Here is a 23278-nt window from a genome sequence, read left to right as displayed (position 1 = left end):
CCTAACTGTAGGTTTCGGCACATTTGCTCTTCCTGCGGCCAAGGTCACTCGGCATTGGTTTGCACATTATCTAACCATGTACCAACCGCGCATCCAGTCAATGACGTAACCGTGTTTCCACCAATGAAAATATTTAACACATTTACTTGCAAAATGCACCATCTGACATCAGCGTTTTCCAGCGCTGTTCAAGTCTGGGTAGATATACTACCGTAAATGACTGGTTATAAGACGATAGGGGTAATAAGACGCAGGCCAAAAAATCTGTAAAAAACTTGAGAAAAAACTTTTAATCTATGTTTTGGGTTTTAGGACGCATAGAAAAAAGGTTAAAATCGTCTGGCAATATCGGCCACCATGTTTGACAGTGACAAAATTTTTGTTTTTCATGAAAATGGCGATGGTTATTTTTAAAACCATTCAATACTAATACAAAGCAAAATATTCTTTCTGACAGTGTACCTTAAACGATAACCTGTCAAGAATGAAAAGTTTTATAAAGCAAAAACCTTATATTGAACATGTTTGTTCTCAAAATGTCAACACCTACAGGAAAAGTATAAAGAATGTGGCAACGTGCGAAAAACAAGACTTTTTTCGCAGCAGTTTGTACTATAGGTATGTTAAACTGCTTAAAGGCAGTGCAAGTTTTTCACACCTTATCATACCACTGAAATAATTCGACAGTGCACAGCTATGCTTCTTTATTTGCATGTTTAATTATTGTTTTATACAAAAAAATATTGAATAATTTTATTCGTACAATAATGACACTTTAAAATAATAAACGTTTTACAATACAGCATATCCCAATCTTCAACTGCCATTTTTACCCGTATTAACTCTATCGAGATGACGCGAGTGACATCCCTTTCTACATAAATATAAACAAACTAGTTTTTTCACCATTTATTTCTCTGTAGTTCTGGCTTCCATAACTTAAAATCTTAAGTTAACTTAACCTCCCAAAATGTAATTGATAATGTGTACGCTGAAGTTCTTTAGCTAATTTCTCTGTAGAACCAATTTCGGCCTGAAATCGACCTCAGAAAAAAATGTCAAAAGCTTGTTACTGGTTGTAAAACGCAGGCATTTTTTTTACATCGAAATCTGAGGGAAAAAAGTGTCTCTTATAACCAGTTATTTATGATAAATAGATTCCAGAAACAAAAAAAGAAAGATTTAATTGCGATAATATAAGTGTCATCCACATACTAAACTCATTTTCTTCCAAGTCAGATAAATGATGGATGTTCTTCAGGTTTTGCCACCAGCTCAATATTCTTTTGAGGGCTTGTCACATACCCCGTTCACAGAGACAGTACATCACTCGTATCAACATCAGTAAGCAAGCCATGTGTAACCAGGGGCCAGGGTTCCAGCTGACACCGCGCACCACATGACAGGGCTTTAGAAACAACCATACTAAGATAGCGCAGTGTGTCACCAAACCGGGCTTCAAAAACAACCATACTAAGATAGTGCAGTGTGTCACCAAACCGGGCTTCAAAAACAACCATACTAAGATAGCGCAGTGTGTCACCAAACCGGGCTTCAAAAACAACCATACTAAGATAGCGCAGTGTGTCACCAAACCGGGCTTCAAAAACAACCATACTAAGATAGTGCAGTGTGTCACCAAACCGGGCTTCAAAAACAACCATACTAAGATAGCGCAGTGTGTCACCAAACCGGGCTTCAAAAACAACCATACTAAGATAGTGCAGTGTGTCACCAAACTAACTGCTTACCAATGACCATAAGGAGCGTATGGCAAGGCCTTTTGTTGGAACAATGCAGACATTACGGCTGTTTTAACGCTCTAAACTATGTACATGTACCTTGTTGTCTGTCATGTATATAAATGTACGCTTGCATGCAGGTGCCAGTGCTCTGGTTCACTGGCCAGTCATGTGTCAAGCTTGTTTTTGTGTCAGTCTACAGACTTGCATGTGGCAGAAAATTACGTGGTGTTTTCTGCCCATTCAAAACATGTGTCAAATCAGGGACGTCTGTAAGTTTTACTGTACACGTATGCACGGCGAAAAATTGTTCACTATTGATACACATAACTTGTTCAACTAGCACCGGGATTATAAGTCACTATCCACATGACCATTACGCCACTCTGATTATCTCTTTATTATATATATATTGACATGCTATCAACACTCACATTGCTGGTGTTGTTTCATTTTGTTACATAATAAACAATAAGTTGTTATATGGTTTGTCTGATTTATCCAAATACATTTAATAATGGGCCTTTATTATTTAACTTAGAAATTCTGGTTAAGGTTTTGCATGTAAGCACACATAGGTTAATATCTCAGCAACTACTTGATGTATTGCATTGAGACTTAATGCAATGGTACTCAACCATCCATCCTACTCAATTAACCAAGTTAAATCACTCTAGATTGCATTTAATAAAAAATAATTGCCGTTTATTATTTGACTTAGAAATTCTGGTTAAGGTAACCACATTTAAGTCAATAACTCAGCAAATACGAGCTCGTACATCATTTATTTCATTGAAGTCTAACAGTGATCCTTGCACTGAAAAGTGGCAGAATAGTCGAGCGCGCTGTCTCTGTGACAGCTCTTGTTCTGAATAAATCTGTTACTGTATTACTTCACAGGTGTCCCATCATGGTCAGAAACTGACAGAGAGGTAGCTGACTCATTTGAGTTTTCATGGTGGCACATTTGCTCTGATGACAAAATGGTCAACTCACAACAGGTTGGTTGACAGTAATGATTCAATTAGAGATGCATGTATTACAATTAATGTTTATAGATAAGAAAAGCTTTGTAACCTGTGCATGTATGTACTATGTTGCTCTCAGAATGAATTAAGTTGTTAATGTAAATTCTATTTTTGTACAATACTAGTGAAATGTATTGATAGTTTGCTGTGGTTTTTCAGTTTGATGGATTGACAAGACAGGAGACTAGAGAAGCTGTGATGGCCTTGGCCAGGGTATATAGTGAGATGATAAAAAGGATAGAGCCTGATAAATTTTTGGCATTTTGTGTGTATGACTGTTCTTGAAGAATTATGTCTCCCCCATTTCACGTGAAATATGATATGTTGGCGGTGACCATACATGTGATAATTTCTTGGGTCGATTCCGGGACACCCATCGTAATGTCAACGCACACTAGGGGGGTCCGGGGGCATGCCCCCCCTGAAATTTTTTTAAATGGGGAACGTCTGTGGTGCATTCTATAGCATATCTGGGGCTATTTTAGTCGTTTTTAACGTCGGGAAAATGTACCTATTTTGACTGCCAAGACGTATTTTTTACTTGACATGGTTGTTTTTTTTTCTGCATTTTCTTGAAAAAATAAAACCACCAGATATTTTCCCAGGCTTTAAATGAAGTGCTAACCAGGAGGATATGCAGTCTACTTTCGGTTTCATCAAAACAGGAAATAAACAACTATACGGGCACCTGTTTTCCAGCGCTTTTGAGAACATGCGTTACAAAATATTTATTTTTTCATCACATTTAAAACGTTTGCAATTTATGACACACAATATTTTTCAGACGATAAAGAAGATTTTCCAGTCGATGAGCTTTTTTCCGTTTGGAGATGCATATAATTTTGATAGAGACGTGTCAACAATCGGCTGTATAAAGCGATCACGTGACTTACCATGGTCACGTGATTAAAGCACTCTATATAATCACCTGTAAACCCCATATCGTCAGTTTTATTTCGGCGTAAAAATACACACGATAGTTCGGAAAAAAGGTCAAAACACTAAAATTCCTTATGGACGCATAAGTTGTTAAAAGTATAACGACGTATCGACTTTGAAATTTGAAAGGAATATGGGATGTTTTCCGTGTTTTAATTTTGTTTTTTTTACTCATTTTGTCACTTTCTTTGAACTTACCTTCATGCTCGTTTGTTGGTAAAATGTGTGAAAAATATCAATTCATCAATTAAAAGCTATCATTCATAAGACCAAACAAATCCATATGAAAACAATGAATTTGTATACAAGAACCCTCCCCCACTCGTTAAGCACAACAATAGGCCGATAGATCAATTATCGGGTGATTGACGATGACCTCGACGACACACGTACCAATTAACGGATTAGTGTCAACATGTCCTGTGTTTTACGACCAGTGTCCCGGACAGGCAAAATAGCTGACTTACATTGGTAAAATTAAGATAATCGATTCCGATTCCGAGATTTTTTTTTTTTTCGTTTTTTTTTATGACTTTCCGGGACAAACATGCACCCTCCGTGACAGAGATACGATTTCCGGGACAATCCCGGGCGTCCGGGACGTTATCACATGTATGGCGGTGACCTAAAGCTGAAAAATGGTTTATACTCAATAACTAAAAAATGCTTGCACCCACGAATTTCATACTTGGTATGCTAGTAGTTATGAGTAGTAGATGACCCCTATTGATTTTGAGATCAGTAGGTTTAAGGTCAAGGTCGCAGTGACTAAGCTCAATAATGGTTTCTGCTTAATGGCTGAAGAACGCTTGCACCCAGGAACTTCATACTTGGTATGCCAGTTGGTCTTTACTAGTAGATGACCTCTTTTGAATTTAAGATCAGTAGGTCAAAGGTCAAGGCTACGGTGACCTTGAGGTAAAAACAGTTTCCGCTCAATAACTAAAGGACGCTTGGAGCTGGGAACTTCATACTTGATATGCAAGTTGGTCATGATTAGTAGATGACCCATATTGATATTGATATCACTGATTTTTTTGCAGTAGAAGTTCACTATTGAATATGGGTGAATAGGCCAAACTTCAAGGTGCAAATTTCATGTCCATCATTGATTAATTCTCAGCAATGACCACACAATTGGGCAGACAAGTGCTTTTTCAAAAAAGCAATATCTAGTTTCATTTAGCTACAGCAATACTGACTTTGCTTGGGAAAAATTATTCTTTGTAAACAAATGTTTATGTATCATCTCAGGAGGGTGGGTTTGGTGGGCACCCAGTGAGCTCCCATCTGCGAGACTGGCTCATATCCAGACAGCGATACTGGGGGACACCCATACCCATCATTCACTGTCCTGAATGTAAGGTGAGAGATATTTGTATGTATACTGGAATAATAATGATTCAGAGAACAAAAATTATTTTGTACATGATTTGTATTATACTGCCCCTATGATAAGGTTTCACTACTCCCTTTTAAAGGGATTCAGTCACGTTTTATTAAGCCAGACATTGTTTTTTTTATTTCATGTAAAATGTTTCGAAATGCATTTTTAAATGATAAAACAACATTAAAAGTTCCAATGTGAGCTCTGTTAATAATTTACTAAAAATATGATAGAAAATGTTCCATTTTGTTAAAAAGCGGTAAAAAAATCCTGTTCTTCAGGCTGTCCCAGTACCATATGAAGACCTGCCTGTAGAACTCCCTGAGTCAACCACAACTGGTCACAATGCTCTAAAGAAGAACACAGACTGGCTCAATGTCACCTGTCCCAAGTAGGTCACCTGCAATATAACCAAAAAAAACTTGACACAAGAGGGTCAATCAGTTCTGCCTGATCACTTGTCAGAGGTTGTTTGTCAGAGATGGTCAAAGTTAATCTATTGGATGATTCATCCACGTCCCATTATTGACAAAATATAATAAGTTTATTGGTTGATTGAACAGCTGAATGATAGCCAGCTTGGTGTTCATTGTTTTAATGGTGTTGAAATAATTCACATTTACAAGGTATGTCAAAAATGTTGTTATTTGTTCTTTGAAATAGAATGAAAAGGAATTGTTGTATATTTTGAAGGTAGCTTGTCTTTCAAGCAAGTACATATTGGCTGATATTTGAAATTGATGATGTAAAAATACATGTTTACATGTTTAAATCAAAAGATGTCACGAGTAATACAAGATTGTCCTCACTTAAGATGTGGTGGCCCAGCTAAGAGAGAGACAGACACCATGGACACCTTTGTTGACTCCTCCTGGTACTTCCTGCGTTACCTTAACAAAAGTAACCTTGACCTCCCCATTTCCAAGGAGAGGGCTGATGCCTATATGCCAGTTGACCTCTACATTGGGGGAAAGGAACATGGTAAGGGTAGAGAACGATTATCGATAGTTTTAATTCTTCAGCTGCTGTTGGGTTATTTTTTAAGTACAAGTTAATCAGACAGTTGTAACGTTCTGATATTTGAGAATATTGTAAGGATAGGCCTCCGACTATATTGATATTTAGACTGGTTTAGGCAATCTTATCAACTTAATGTTGTGAGGTGACCCCTTAACTCACTTAACTTAGGCTACTTGTAAAAAGGTGTACCATATTACCGTACATGACTGGGTATTAGACGCCCTTTTTTCCCTCAGATTTTGATGCAAAAAAATGCCTGCGTATAATACCCAGTAACAATTTTTTAAACTTTTTTTCTGAGGTCGATTTCAAGCCTAGAGTTTGTTTAGATTTATGCAGAAAGCGATGTTACTCGCGTCATATCAATTAAGTATATATGAGTTAAAACAGCAGTTGAAGATCGGGATATGGTACTGTATATCGTAAGACGTTTATAATTTAAACAAAAATGTTTTTCAATTAAAGTTATTCAATGTTATTTTGAATAATAAATTAAATTGAACAATAATTAAACTTGCATATATAAAAAAGCAAAGTTGGGCACTCGCAAAATATTTTTTGTCAGTTGTACAAGAAGGTGTGAAAAACTCGACTGCTTTTAACCTGTTTATCAATGGTCATTAACTTATTTATAACGCCTATAAGTGTAAATCCTTCATCAAGTTAATTAAAACACCATTTTATACATGCATTGAATTGAATAAACACATTCTATCGGCTTTAGATCAAAGAGTCACACTGTGTGACGTCACATAACTTACAGTTATACCCACGAGGATCTCGTGGAGAGCATGGACATTGCTATGCAGGATTAATGTATAACTGTACGATTATTGCTTCTTACAGTCTATAAGTGTGGTACAAGTTTGAAAGTTTATTTGCGGATCGTTTTACAAACATGACATGTTTATGTTTTCTTAATCCCTTGATTGCCCTTGTTGTTTCTTTAATCCTCCAATAAATATATCGCACTTCCTTTTCAACAGGCAATAAATCGTTTAGGATGGGGTAGTAACTAATTAACTTGTCACAGTGGTGTATACGGTTAGGTAATCTAGCCAGGCATTGTAAAGATAAAAATCTTCGTCGGTGAAACTTGGTAACTGTGAAAGTTGTGATTGATGTTCTTTGGGTGTCTGAAAATTAGGTACGCAAAATAAATTATTTTAGAAAATAATTATGGGTGTCCGATTATTTAGAGTGTCCAAACTGGTGAATTACGGTACTTTATTCTTTTCTGGCGGTGTTGACATTTTGAGAACAAACCCGTACAATATAAGGTTTTTGCATAACTTAACTTTTCATTCTCAACAGTTTATCATTGTATGGTTTTAAAGATAACCGTCGCCATTTTCACGAAAAAAATTTTTTTGTCACTGTCAACAAACATGGTGGCCGAAAATGCAAGACGATTTGACATCTTTTCTATGCGTCTTTTAACCAAAAACATAGATTAAAAGTTTTTTTCTTGGATTTTTCACAGATATTTTTCCCTGCGTCTAATACCCCCTATCGTCTTATACCCAGTCATTTACGGTATATTGTGTATAGGACGCTAGCGTAGATAGGACGCAGACCAAAAAATAAGTGAAAAATCGGGTAAAAAACCTTAATACCATAGATAGGAACCGTGAAATCAGCAGCCACCATATTTATTATATCAAGTTTTATTGAATCGTGAAAATGGCAAAGGTTATTTAATAGTACAGCATATATACATAAATAAAAAATGACACTAATTACAATCCCATTGTCACTCTCCATATTTCCAAATTGTAAAGGCAACAGTTGTATATTGTATGTAAATAATATCAACATGTCAACACCTTCGGTTAAGTATTACAAACAGTGGTATAATGTGATGAACAACACTGCCATCGCAACAGTTTGTACTTTGTATGTTACTATAGCAAGACAGATGAAGTTGTTCACACCTTTACACATTGACAGTGCACAATGACTCCACTTCACAATACGCATGTTTATTATCTTTTTAATACAGAAACATACTGCGTAAAATCCATCTACAATATTGGAACTTCAAAAAAAATGAACTACGTTTATTATTTCACCTGCTTATGCTAATCCTACCTGATTTTTCCACCGGCAACATAATTAAATTCATCAATTGATGCGAGTTACGTCCCTTTAAAGTTTTAGATATAAACAAACTCTTTTTTTTCCATTTATTTTTCTATTAAGGAAAATTTGACCAGAATTGCACTCCGAAAAAATGTCAGATCCTAAATCTATAGATAGGACTCGGGCATTTTTTAAAATTGAAATTCGGGTTTAAAAAAAGTGCATCCTATGCACAGTATAATATGGTATTATTGTGTTTAATTTTGTATTTATTTATATATTTAGCTCGACTATTCGAAGAATAGGTGGGCTATACTACTCGCCCCAGCGTCGGCGTCCGGTTAAAGTTTTAGGGCAAGTTGGAATTTTCACTTATAAGTCCAATACCCTAAATTCAATTGACTTAATACTTCACACAGTTGTTCAGGGCCATCACATGGTGAGGTTAGATAACTCCATATTATTCTTTACACAGATTATGGCCCCTGATTGACTATGGAACATAGGTTAAAGTTTTAGGGCAAGTTGGAATATTTATTGATAACTTCCAGGGTTTCCGGCAGGATTTTCATAAGGCATGTTGGAAGGGGAGGGTTTTGGAGGGGTGTCCCCTCCCGACGTCAATTTTTTTTTAATTTTCGTATCCAAAATGGTGCAATTTCCTGCATTTTAAACAAGTTTACAGTTATGTTCCTATGATTAAGAATTACCAACTCAAGTCCGATTAACATTAAAAATATTTGTGAAAAAGTTTAATGGTTTCTCTTCATTAACTCAAGTTTTCCGACAATACAATATCGACGATATCGATCGACTCGTATTTCGTTTAGTGCGGGTATTATTTATATTGACACCGTTGACGTCACAGCAAAACGTGTAAAGCACGCTGCATGCTGGAACACAAAAGAGCACGGAGCAAAGCGACTGCTCGTGGGTGTATTCGTATTTAAAGCTGCTACAGCTAATATTTTTAAAGCTGGGTCGGCTAAATAATAACTTAAAGGGAATGTTATGTGCATTTTCAGATGTATTTATCTTTTTTTCTAAATAAATTAAAAGAACAATAAAATAATCAATGTTTAATAATAAGCAACACAAAATATAACTTTACACTTTTAAACTAAAGACGGGAACGCGACTCAATTACATACGACGACATAGCATAACCCTTGGTTATAATAACACAGATAATGATCTTCACACGGTTCTCAATAATAATTTAATAATTGGTTAACAAACGGACTCGGGATTAAGAAACAAAATAAAACGACACATGATTAATGTTACCGAACTCAATTAAGACATATTGTTTACTTTGCATTCATAGATGATTATAGTGATGAAGGTCGCAATTACGACAGTGGTGTTTTTCACACATTCCCATTTTGATAAAGAATAAGAGGAGTTTGGTTAATTGGACCGTCGATCCTCACCGACACGCCTTCATGCTGTAGTCGATCCTGAATGGCTGATACAAATGCCGTATTAGTCCCGACACGCCTTCTGGCTGTCAGTCAACCGTTGCAACCGTTGCACCATTGCAATCGCAACAAAATTGTGTATTGTCAGAACTGATGATTGATTTGATAAGGGTTGTCGCTAAGCGGATTAAAGCATGTCGGTAATAAGCCTTGCCAGCGGAAGGCACGTCGGGCCCGACAAGCCATAAAGGGCTGGCGGAAACCCTGACTTCTATATCCTTTGTTCAATTGACTTAATACTTCACACAGTTGTTCAGTACCATCACACAATGAGGTTACATAAGTCAATATTATTCTTTACACAGATTATGGCCCCTGATTGACTATGGAACTTAGGTTAAAGTTTTAGGGCAAGTTGGAATATTTATTAATAACTTCTATATCCTTTGTTCAATTGACTTAATACTTCACACAGTTGTTCAGTACCATCACACAATGAGGTTACATAAGTCAATATTATTCTTTACACAGATTATGGCCCCTGATTGACTATGGAACTTAGGTTAAAGTTTTAGGGCAAGTTGGAATATTTATTGATAACTTCTATATCCTTTGTTCAATTGACTTAATACTTCACACAGTTGTTCAGGACCATCACACAATGAGGTTACATAACTCCATATTATCCTAAATACAAGTTATGGCCCCTGATTGACTTAGGTTAAAGTTTAAGGGCAGGTTAAAGTTTTAAGGCAAGTTGGGATTTTCACTTAAAACTCCAATACCATTCATTCAATTGACTTAATACTTCACACAGATGTTCAGAGCCATCACATAATGAGGTTAGATAACTCCATATTATCTTTTATACAAATTATGGCCCCTGATTAACTATGGAACTTAGGTTAAAGTTTTAGGGCAGGTTGGGATATTGTTTAATAACTTCTATACCCTTTATTCAATTGACTTAATACTTCACACAATTGTTCAGGACCATCACCCTATGAGGTTACATAACTCTATATTCTTAATACAAGTTATGGCCCCTGATTGACATAGGTTGAGGTTTTGGGCAAGTAAAAGTTCAGGGCAAGTAGGGATTTTAATAAAAAAACCTTCTATACCGTAATTAAATGCACTTAATAAAATTCAAAATTATTTACGACCATCTTACAACAAGAAACATATCTCTGTTGTAACCCTAAATACAAATTATGGCCCTTGATTTTTTTTTGATTTTTTTAAAAATTCTTTTGAAAGGCATATTTGTTTATTCTTAACCACATTTTCATAATGGGAAATCAAGTTATTTTAATGACTTGCATCATTGTTTGGGCGGGCTGGTGGGAGGGCAGCATCAAAGTCACCTTATGTATCGGATAATTTTAGTTAGGTTTGACATAAAGTGACCAAACTTGGTAATATTACATCGTTATTGTATTCTAAGTCAAAGCTGCGTAGTCGAGCGCACTGTCTTACGACGGCTCTTGTTGTTTGGGCTGTAACTTGAAATGTTATATAAAGTGATCATCAGCTGACCAATATTTAAAAAAAACATTGTACATTTAAACACCGTTAATACCAACACTGTTTATCAGAAATTATTGCTATTTCAAATTTATTTTTTGGTCCCGATTTTATTTCTTTGTTGAATTCAAATTTTGAACAATAATTTGATATCTTTATTTTAAAATCATTGCTATTTTGAAGCCAAAATAAGGGTCCCGATTCGATATTTCACACCTATTTATCAATCATTATGCCCCCCTTCGAAGAAGAGGGGTATATTGCTTTGCACAGGCATGTCTGTATGCTGGTCGGTCCGTCGGTCGGTCCGTCCGTCCGTCCGTCGGTAGACCAAAGCTTGTCCGAGTAATAACTCAACAATTCCTGGACATATGGTCATTAAACTTCACATGAAGGTTGGGCCGGACCAGTAGATGACCCCTATTGATTTTAGGGCTCATCGGGCCAAAGGTCAAGGTCACAGTGACCTTGAATGGTAAAAGGTTGTCCGAGTGATAACTCGACAATGCCTGCACCCATGGCCCTCAAACTTGACTTGGAGGTTGGGCCTGACCAGTAGCTGACCCCTATTGTTTTTGGGGCTCATGGGGTCAAAGGTCTAGGTCACAGTGACCTTGAATGGTAAAAGGTTGTCCGAGTGATAACTCGACAATGCCTTCACCCATGGCCCTCAAACTTGACTTGGAGGTTGGCCCTGACCTGTAGCTGACCCCTATTGTTTTTGGGGCTCATCTGGTCAAAGGTCAAGTTCACAGTGACCTTGAATGGTAAAAGGTTGTCCGAGTGATAACTCAACAATGCCTGCACCCATGGCCCTCATACTTGAATTGGAGGTTGGGCCTGACCATTAGATGACCCTATCATATTTGGGTGTCAATGGGCGATAGGTCAAGGTCACAGTGACCCTGAATGGTAAAAGGTTATCCAAGTGATAACTCGACAATGCCTGCACCCATGGCCCTCAAACTTGACTTGCAAGTTGGGCCTGACCAGTAGATGACCCCTATTGTATTTGAGTGTCATCGGGCCATAGGTCAAGGTCACAGTGACCTTGAATTGTAAAAGGTTGTCCATGTGATAACTCGACAATTACTGCACCCATGGCCCTCAAACTTGACTTGGAGGTTGGGCTTGACCAGTATCTGACCCCTATTGTTTTTGGGGCTCATCGGGTCAAAGGTCAAGGTCACAGTGACCTTGAATGGTAAAAGGTTGTCCAAGTGATAACTCGACAATGCCTGCACCCATGGCCCTCATACTTGACTTGCAGGTTGGGCCTGGGTATGGTAGCACATGCACATCAGTGCGTATGGAACAAACATCGTTGTTAAATAAGGAATAATTGATTTTGGGTGGTGTAGTTTGTAAAGAATGGCTGGTTTACACAATCTGAATTGTGGCTGATCCGTAGTCTAGTGGTAACACATTGGACCGTCAATCCAAGGGCTGCAGGTTCGATACCTGCCACAAAACTAAAAAATTACTAAACTTGAGGGATGGAAAATCCTGTGTGAAAGTGCTATACTCTAGTGCGCTTTACAGAACCAGGGTAGCTCTAACCAGTGTTTCATTCTGCGCACTATGCTCCAAAAACCTAAAATGATTGACAATCTTATCAGAGCCTTCACCAAATGGGCCTTGCCCGAGAGCGAATTTAAATAAGCTGACACACCTACCCATCTGAATTGAATATAATTTGAAATGTCTATCTCATCCGCTGCCAAAGAATCCAGAGAAGGGCTCGGTTACCATCCAGGGAGGATATCTGGATCAGTGCATTTAAACATGTTTAATATAAACTGTGCTATTATAAGAATGCATGAATGTGATGTCATTTTGTTTTACAGGCATAATGTTGTTTTAATAAAAACTAAATTACAATTTGTTTGTCGTTTATTTAACAATAATTCAATATACATATATCACTCAAACAAAATAAAACATGTTAGAAACATGTAGCAGACAATGCAATCTTCACAATTTCAATTGACAAAAAACTTCACCAACAATTTATGAATGCTGTCATTTTCTTATAATTTTATAAAGATTGTTAATCCGAAATATCGTTTAGTGGAAGTTTTTATCTTGGTCCCGACAAGTTCAGATTAACGGTGTTTAAATGTCATTGCATTAATTGTTTAACAGCGTATCTGCACCTGTACTATGCGAGATTTTTCAACCACTTCTTATGTGATATTGGCCTGACGTCGCATCGTGAGCCGTTTGTTAACCTGCTCACTCAGGGGATGATTCGGGGAGAGAGCTACAAGGTGGCACGAACAGGCGTCTACCTGCCACCAGACAAGGTTGAGAAAACAGGTCAGAAATATTGCTGCTTAGAATAAAATAGTATGTAAATGGTTTTACATTCATTTTTTATACGCCCATATTACGATGGCCGTATTATGGGAACACCCATGGCGGGCTGGCGGGCGGCTCCACAATGTTGTCCGCTCTCTAACTTGAACATTTCTCGTCCAATTTCCACCAAACTTCATGGAAGTGTTTGATGGTGAAATATCTAGGTCAAGTTCGATAACCAGCCAAATCGCTTTAGGCACTCCAGAGTTATGGCCCCCTGAATTTGTCAAAATTGGCCATTTTAGCTTTGTCCGCTCTCTAACTTGGATCATTTCTCATCCAATTTCCACCAAACGTCATGAAAGTGTTTGTTGGTGAAATATCTCGGTCAAGTTCAATAACCAGCCAAATCGCTTTAGGCACTCCAGAGTTATGGCCCCCTGAATTTGTCAAAATTGTCCATTTTAGCTTTGTCCGCTCTCTAACTTGAACATTTCTCATTCAATTTCCACCAAATTTCATGAAAGTGTTTGTTGGTGAAATATCTAGGTCAAGTTCGATAACCAGCCAAATCGCTTTAGGCACTCCAGAGTTATGGCCCCCTGAATTTGTCAAAATTGGCCATTTTAGCTTTGTCCGCTCTCTAACTTGATCATTTCTCATCCAATTACCACCAAACGTCATGAAAGTGTTTGTTGGTGAAATATCTCGGTCAAGTTCAATAACCAGCCAAATCGCTTTAGGCACTCCAGAGTTATGGCCCCCTGAATTTGTCAAAATTGTCCATTTTAGCTTTGTCCGCTCTCTAACTTGAACATTTCTCATCCAATTTCCACCAAACTTCATGAAAGTGTTTGTTGGTGAAATATCTAGGTCAAGTTCGATAACCAGCCTAATCGCTTTAGGCACTCCAGAGTTATGGCCCCCTGAATTTATCAAAATTGGCCATTTTAGCTTTGTCTACTCTCAAACTTGAACAGTTTTTTTCTGAATTTCACCAAACTTGCTACTATAAATGTTTGTTGGTATATATTCTTGGCAAAGTTCTATAACCAGCCAGGCTCTTCAGGATTATGGCCCTTGAATTGGTCAAAATTTGCCATTTTTGCTTTGTCCACTGTCTAATTTGAACAGTTATCATCTGATCTTCACCAAACTTGCTGAAAATATTTGTTGGTAAAATAAATCAGTCAAGTATGATAATCAGCCAAATGCCCCGAAGCACTTCAGGATTACTGCCCTTGCCATTTAAGCTTTGTCTACTCTCTAACTTGAACAATTCTCATCTGACCTTCACCAAACTTGCTGAAAATGTTTGTAGCTATAAAATCTTTACCAAGAATGTTTGCCGGTATAAATGCTTTGCCAAGTACACACTGATTGTCTCTTGGGTACGATTAAGGATGAATCATCTCTTGGAGACGATTCTTACATGAATGTTGTTTTTCAAATCCCGAACACGTTGATCGTCTTTGGGCATGATTTGGGATTAATCGTCTATATCTATAGACACGATTTTCAGGAGCCTTTTCTGTCTTAGAATCCAAGAAATTATTGATGGGCGTATTTTGTGAGTGTCACTCTTGTTGTAGAATATGGTTGAATGGAATCATTTGTTTTTGCCAATTAAGGACATGGTATTTTAGTTGCTATTTTAATTTCAAGTCACTAGTTATTTTTACAGCTAATGTCAATCATAACCAATTTGTTATGTCTCACTTTTTTAAACTTCCAGAATTCATGATAATCAAATCCTTTATTATTCCACAATTTTTTTAATTAGTATCAATTTCAATTTTAAAACCTGTTCAAATCATTGACAAATGACAGAACAGAACAGAACATAATATGTATTAGACTTATGCATAACAAGCTTATCATCATAATAACTCGTACATACAAAAAAAAACATATACCATATATACAGCCATAATCTGTATATGACATATGACAATTTTAACACATAGCATATTATACCGTAAATTACTGGGTATAAGAAGATCGGGCTATAAGACGCAGGTAAAAAAATCTGTGAAAAATCCGAGATTTTTTTTTTAATCTATGTTTTGGGTTAAAGGAGGCATGTCAAAACCGTCTACCGCGATCAGCCACCATGTTCGTTGACAGTGACAAAAAAATTCTTTTTCGTGAAAATGGCGATGGTTATTTTTAATACTATACAATACTAATACAAATCAAAATATGTTTCATTGTTTATTCGTTTCATGTTATAAAAAACATAACAAATTATTTAAAATTTGTAGCTGGATGGCACTAAAAAGTACCTTTTAATTTGTAAGATTACTTTCTGACAGTAAATCATAAACGATAACCTGTCGAGAATGAAAAGTTAAGTAATGCAAAAACTTTATATTGTACGGGTTTGTTCTCAAAATGTCGACACCTAGGGAAAAGAATAAAGAACGCGGCAAGGTGCGAAAAAAACGACCAATATCGCAACAGTTTGTAGTATTGGTATGTTAAACAGCTTTAAAGGCAATGCGAGTTTTTCACACCTTATCGTACAACTTACAAAAAATATTTTTACAGTGCACGGCTTTGCTTCTTTATATGCATGTTTAATTATTGTTATATTCAAAATAATATTGAATAATTCTAATAATTTTAATCGTTCATTATTTTTTTTAAATTATAAACTTCCTTCGATATACCGTGTCCTGACTTCAACTGCTGTTTTAACCCGTACATACTCGATCAATATGACGCGAGTAACATCCCTTTCTACATAAATCTAAACAAACGCTCGGCCTGAAATTGACCTCAGAAAAAAAGTTCAAAAGCTTGTTACTGGTAATGAGACGCAGGCATTTTTTTACATCGAAATCTGAGGGAAAAAAATGTCTAATACCCAGTCATTTATGGTACTATAAATATATTTGATTTTATTGTTACTGGGATTTAAATCCCAATTTGGATTGCTTAGATTTCAAAGCAGTGCAGTGCAGATCTACAAAAATCCATGTTTACTGCTTGATAGTACTTGGCAGTTCTTATTTTACTTTTTTTCTGTGTTGCTATGCATAATTTGTACTAAAACTCTCACCTCTTAGCAAATTGCGATATAGAACAACAATACTGAGTATACAGATGCCTGTAATATTGCACACAAAAAGTATCATAAATGTGGAGGGTCACTGCAGCTGCCCTCATTATATACATGACCAATGCAATGACATTACACTCTACCCAATCACCAAGCGGTGAATACACCAGTGCTAGCAGCGCTTTAATTACAGCGGTATATAAGAGCTTATGCGATGGTAATGTGTACGTAGTATGTGCATCCGTGCGTCTGTAAACAATTGCTTGTGAACACGATACAGTCTTCAGTTTTGATTGTATCTCGATGAAACTTGTACAGTATCTAGATATCCATTAGAGCAGGGTTCCTTTCAAAAACCAGCCAGATCCACCCATGCATGCCTAGATTATGGCCCTTGATAGTATAAAAAAATGCTATTGTGTAAACAATTGGTTGTGAATACGATACAGTCTTCAGTTTTGATTGTATCTTAATGAAACTTGTACAGTATCTAGATATCCATTAGAGCTCGGTTCCTTTCAAAAACCGGCCAGATCCGCCCATGAATGCCTAGATTATGGGCCATGAAAGTTTTAAAGAAATGCTTTCTATTTTTAGCCAGGTCTGCATGAGCGAATTCTGTTTTTAGCCAAGTTTACATGTACATGTAAGTTCAAGTCTAGAGTTAAGGGAGACAATTTGCAAGTCTAGGATTTTGAGAGACAATTTGCTTTTTGCTTCTGCAGTTGATTTTGTGAATTACTCTGCCTTATTCTTGTTGAAAGCCCAAAGGCCATTTTTTTGCTTTAAGTTCTGTAGTTTGCGCATTCATCTTAACAAAATTGGTTGTGAATGTTTAAGTTATGCACCTGGTGTCATTACTGGCCACACCCAGGGTTCACAGGTTTGGTAAACATAAATCTGGAAAGGTTTGAAAATCTTTTTGTGTGTTCGTGCATCCATCTCAGCACAATTGATTGTGAATGTTTGTTCAAATTGATCAATGTTGTCCTAGGATGCCCTTGACTTTGACCTTTTGAAAACTATTAAAACTACAAAAAAAATTGCTATGAGTACAGTTTTGAAAGCATTTTTTTTTTGTCAGATGACTTTTACTTGGCACATATTAAAATAGTTCATGCAACTAATCTGCTTACAATACTTTCTGGTCTCAGATGTTGAACGTGCTACGTTTTCAGGTAACCCAAACACAAAACATAAACTATATGTCTGTTGCCTTTTACCCATACATACATGCTCTGGATTGAGATGACCACAAAAGCCATGCCAGTAGAGCATAGGCCCTTTTTGGCCTCTTGTTTAGAATGTAGTATGTATAATCATGTATTTTCTAGAGGTGCAACGATTTGCTCCGATGCATCGAAAAAACAGTTTTAAACTAGCCGATTTGATACGGAAACCCAAAAAATTGCTTTGATGGGGGCACATTTCGGGCTCCACTGAGGGATTAATACAAAAGGAACATATAAAATTATTTTGATGAGTCCGGCAGCTCGACCTATCTCATGCAGCATTTGAAAAGGAAACACTCTATCAATGTGTTCAAAATTAAAGTCTGTCAAATCGTCAAATTCGACATGTACAAAAAACCACCACACATTTATAACAGAAACTGTTTATAAAATTTAAATAAATAACAAAATCATGTCATGTTTTTCATGGTAGATTTTATCAACAGAAAGTTTCTGTCATAAATGTGTGATGTTTTTTTCTTTTTCTTATTAAACTTGAGACATAAAGTTTCGTTATTTGAAATTTGTTCTTGATGAAACACTGTCCTTAAGTTTTTGTGTTGTCTGACTAGGCGAAATATAGGGGTTACTTTTGTCAGCGGAGGCGGCGGTTGAGGTCGCGTCCCGTTTTCACTTGTCCTGGGCATATCTCATAAACTATTAGTGATATAAACTTGAAATTTCATTTGTAGATAGATCTCATAGAGGGCAAATGCAGTGTATAACAACTGTTACTCTTGCTTCCATATTTTCAGAGTAATTGCCCTTTGTTAATTTTCATGCTTAAAGTTTTGTCCAGGGCATATCTTAAAGAATATATGTAGTATCAACTTGAAACTTCATAGCTAGATAGATGTCATTGAGGGCAAGTGCAATACACAAAAACCGTAACTCTTGCTTCCATTTTTTTAGAGTTATTGCCATTGTTGGCGTCCGTGTCCTGTTTTCACTTGTCCGGGGCATATCTCTTTAACTATTAGTGGTATCATCTTGAAACTTCATATGTAGATAGATTTCATTGAGGGCAAGTGCAGTGCACAAGACCTGTTACTCTTGTTTCCATACTTTCAGAGTTATTGCCCTTTGTTAATTTTCATGATTAAAGTTTTGTCTGGGGCATATCTTGTAGAATATAAGAGATATCAACTTGAAACTTCATATGTAGATAGATCTCATGGAGGGCAAGTGCAGTGCACAATAAAAGTAACACTTGCTTTTTTAGTTTTAGAGTAATTGCACTTTGTTAATTTCATGCTTAACTATTTGTCCGAGGCATATCTTGAAGAATATAAGAGGTATCAACTTAAAACTTCATAGATAGATAGATCTCATTGAGGGCAAATGCATTGCATAAGAACCATCATTCTTGCGTTAAATTTTGTCAGGGGCATATATCGTAAACTATAAGAGGTATCAACCTGAAACTTAATAGGTAGATAGATCTCATTGAGGGAAAGTGCAGTGCAAAAGAACCGTTACTCGTTCTTCGATATTTGTATTGACCTTTGTTAATTTTCGTTGTTAATTTTTGTCCAGCTTAACGTTGTTACCTTCACTTGAAAGTTAAATGGCAACATCATTGTCTATAAATTAATAAAATGCCAATCTAACAGCTATAATGTCGACAGTAAATAATTTGTCAGGCGACACATCTGACTCGCGGAGTTCGAGTTCATAATTGCAACACACATAACAACCTTAAAAACCTTTAAATATACAACTTAATATTAAATGCAGCAATAAGTAAGATATGAATCGAATCAAATTGAGCTTTAAGTGAATCATTGCAGCTCTAGTATTAAACCATTTTTTTTCTTCACATTTTGTTAACATGCCTTCAATTAATGGCAGGTATTCAGTACACAGAGAAAGGCACAGGAGAGAAAGTGGTTGTCAAGTTTGAGAAAATGTCCAAGTCCAAACATAATGGAGTTGACCCAGAGGTATGATAAATCCCTTTGCAATTCATTACACAGCGGTATTTAGGATTCTTCCTTAAAAGTTGTCATTAGTTTTTTACGGGGAGGTTGGGGGGGGGGGCGTGTGTTGAACCAGGCCCTTTTGCAGTTCCAGGCCAGCGCTGGTGTGGAGTGTAAGTGGGTGGGACCCCTAAAGCTCTGGTGTTTGAATCATTTTAAGAGCCTTAGATTGCATTTAAACATATATTTGCTAGTTCTTTTGAGACTAAATTTCTCACCTAGAGCATACATGCCATATTTCTGGAGACCATTCCAGGGGATTTGTTCAGATGACCCCTATTGTTTTTGGGGGTCATCAGGCCAAAGGTAGAATTCACAGTGACCTTGAATGGTAAAAGGTTGTCCGAGTGATAACTTGACAATGCCTGCACCCATGGCTCTCCAACTTGACTTGGTGTTGTGTCTAATCTGTAGAGGACCCCTACTGTTTTTTGGGGTCATCGGGTCAAAGGTCAAGGTCACAGTGACCTTGAACGAAAAAATATTGTCTGTGTGATAACTTGTCAATGCCTGCATCCATGGCCCTCAAACTTGACATTTAGATTTTTTGTGACCAGCTGATGACTCCTATGGATTTTGAGGTCAAAGGTCATGGTCATAACACACTCTTTCCTCACACTTAATGGTCATAATCTTAAAACGGCCTCAATGGCATCCAATGTCAGTGACAAACCAGCTGTCATTTCGGTCCATGCATATTTCATTCAATTGTCCATATAATCCTGACAACATGGCGCTTGGGGGGGGGGGGGGGGGCCTAATCTTTGACAAACATCTCTTGTTTGAATTATGTCATTTTTTTATTCGATATTCTAGTTAAGGTAAGGTGTATGTAAGCATGCAAAAGTCAATATCTCAACTACTACTGGATGTTTTGCATTGAAACTTCCTACAAGGGCTCCCAGCCATCCAACCTACGTAACTAATCAAGTCAGGTAATTATCTTTCATGTGATGCAAATGATGGCTCTTTTTTATTCAACTAAGGAATTCTGGTTAAAAGCTGTGAAATAGTTGAGTGCGCTGTCTCTGTGACAGCTCTTGTTTGTTTGTTTCCTGTTTCCTGTTCAGAAAAACAACAACACACAAATTATAGAATGAAGTGTATTATTTTATATTACTTTAGATGTTTGTTTATTCATTAACAGGAGCTGTTTACCCAGTATGGTGCTGATATGACGAGGCTATGCATACTTTCAAACGTAGCGCCCAAGTCAGACAGGAACTGGAACAATGAAGGTCACATTGAATTGTTTCAGTGGAGGATTTAGAGTTTTTCAGACAATGAAGCTTGTTTTGAAATGTTATTGTGTTCTTATGGCAATAGAAATTTATTGAAATGTCATTTTATCAATTCAAAATTTTTTTTGTTAATTTTTAAACAATATCAAAGGACTGAAGGGCCATATTTTAGTGATCAAGCTATGTGACACCTGTGCTTTTAACCCTTTTTGTAGCACCCTGCCCCTTTTAAAACATGGCATAAACCTTTTGACCTTTACTAGAAAAATTAACAATATATGACACATAAACATAATAATACTAAATATTCTCCAGAAAGAGGTGCTGGATAGATGTAGTGAAAGTTTTTTTCATTTTTTGTATGTGTTATAATTCTATAAATTGAAAATGTTTTAACAGATAAATAAAAAAGTTTGATAAAAATATTAAGGTTATTGTTTGGTATACTTTATGTTAAACAGTGTACATTGGAGTGCAAAAATGGCTTCACAGAGTGTGGACCCTGGTGGGAGTTCTTGTTGAACCAGTTGCCAAGCAACCAGTGTCACATGACCTTGTCAGCCAATGGGATAAGAAAATCAAAGAATTCAGGAACAAGTACCTCTTGGAGGTTAGTGTTTGCAGTATTTCAAATAAATTGTTTAACCTAACCCTGACTTGTTATTTATGTCAATCTGATTTAATATGTCAGTATATTTTCAGATAAGATTTTGAACAGCAATTAATATTAAATGAATTTCTCAATCTTGTGATAATCTGTCATATACTTTTTGATAACAGGGTGCCTTTTAACAGGTCCGTCTTTAAGTTGCAGACCTCATGAATTTTTAGGTTTTTAAGTCTGATGCACAAGTTGGCACTATTTTTTAGCTCTACTGGCCAAAGGCCAGAAGAGCTTATGCGATGGTAATGTGTACGTAGTATGTGCATCCGTGCGTCCGTGCGTCTGTAAACAATTGCTTGTGAACACGATACAGTCTTCAGTTTTGATTGTATCTCGATGAAACTTGTACAGTATCTAGATATCCATTAGAGCTCGGTTCCTTTCGAAAACCAGCCAGATCCGCCCATGCATGCCTAGATTATGGCCCTTGATAGTATAAAAAAATGCTATTGTGTAAACAATTGGTTGTGAACACGATACAGTCTTCAGTTTTGATTATATCTCGATGAAACTTGTACAGTATCTAGATATCCATTAGAGCTTGGTTCCTTTCGAAAACCAGCAAGATCCGCCCATGAATGCCTAGATTATGGGCCATGAAAGTTTTAAAGAAATGCTTTCTATTTTTAGCCAGGTCTGCATGAGCGAATTCTATTTTTAGCCAAGTTTACATGTATATGTTAATTCAAGTCTAGAGTTAAGGGAGACAATTTGCAAGTCTAGGATTTTGAGAGACAATTTGCTTTTTGCTTCTGCAGTTGATTTTGTGAATTACTCTGCCTTGTTCTTGTTGAAAGCCCAAAGGCCATTTTTTAGCTTTAAGTTCTGTAGTTTGCACATATATCTTAACAAAATTGATTGTGAATGTTTAAGTTATGCACCTGGTGTCATTACTGGCCACACCCAGGGTTCACAGGTTTGGTAAACATAAATCTGGAAAGGTTTGAAAATCTTTTTGTGTGTTCGTGCATCCATCTCAGCACAATTGATTGTGAATGTTTGTTCAAATTGATCAATGTTGTCCTAGGATGCCCTTGACTTTGACCTTTTGACCAACTTTTTTTAACTTTTAAAACTACAGAAAATTTTACTATGAGTACAGTTTTGAAAGCATTTTTTTTTTGTCAGATGACTTTTACTTGGCACACATTAAAATAGTTCATGCAACTAATCTGCTTACAATACTTTCTGGGCTCAGATGTTGAATGTGCTACGTTTTCAGGTAACCCAAACACAAAACATAAACTATATGTCTGTTGCCTTTTACCCATACATACATGCTCTGGATTGAGATGACCACAAAAGCCATGCCAGTAGAGCATAGGCCCTTTTGGGCCTCTTGTTTGATATTTACAAACACTGCATTTAGTTATTGTTTCAGATTCGTTACCACTTAGACTGGACATTCCTGTTCAACACAGCTATTTCAAGAATGCAAGAGCTCACAACAGATTTAAAGGTATGTACTAGAACAGCTTTGTATTAAATTCTTGCTTACTTTGTTTTCCTTTCACCTTCTTTATAATTACATAGTCAGTTTGATAAAGGGATAAATGGTTTGATGGCAAATAAGTTGATATTGACATTAGAAGATCCTTGTAAAATATGTACATCAATTGTGTCTAATGCATAATATATTAAAGTGTGACAG

General features: G+C 36.6%; 1 protein-coding gene across 8 annotated transcripts in view; it reads left to right on the top strand.

Moving 5' to 3' along the window:
* LOC128242849 (probable leucine--tRNA ligase, mitochondrial) overlaps positions 1-23278 on the top strand; it is a 66308-nt gene that overhangs the window by 27151 nt on the left and 15879 nt on the right. For 7 of the 8 annotated variants that reach the window (XM_052960220.1, XM_052960224.1, XM_052960222.1 and 4 more), the window contains 10 exons: positions 2643-2743; positions 2930-2983; positions 4964-5074; positions 5378-5487; positions 5911-6077; positions 13292-13465; positions 19595-19686; positions 20870-20960; positions 21425-21573; positions 23009-23086. In XM_052960220.1, coding sequence (XP_052816180.1) covers positions 2643-2743; positions 2930-2983; positions 4964-5074; positions 5378-5487; positions 5911-6077; positions 13292-13465; positions 19595-19686; positions 20870-20960; positions 21425-21573; positions 23009-23086 — 1127 coding nt within the window. The remainder of the gene's footprint in view (positions 1-2642; positions 2744-2929; positions 2984-4963; positions 5075-5377; positions 5488-5910; positions 6078-13291; positions 13466-19594; positions 19687-20869; positions 20961-21424; positions 21574-23008; positions 23087-23278) is intronic. The other variant, XM_052960225.1, reaches the window with a different exon arrangement.

The sequence above is a fragment of the Mya arenaria genome, chromosome 8, assembly GCF_026914265.1.
Source record: "Mya arenaria isolate MELC-2E11 chromosome 8, ASM2691426v1".
NCBI lineage: Eukaryota > Metazoa > Mollusca > Bivalvia > Myida > Myidae > Mya > Mya arenaria.
The sequence above is the reverse complement of the archived record's forward strand: the minus strand, read 5'-3'. Positions and strand labels throughout refer to the sequence as shown.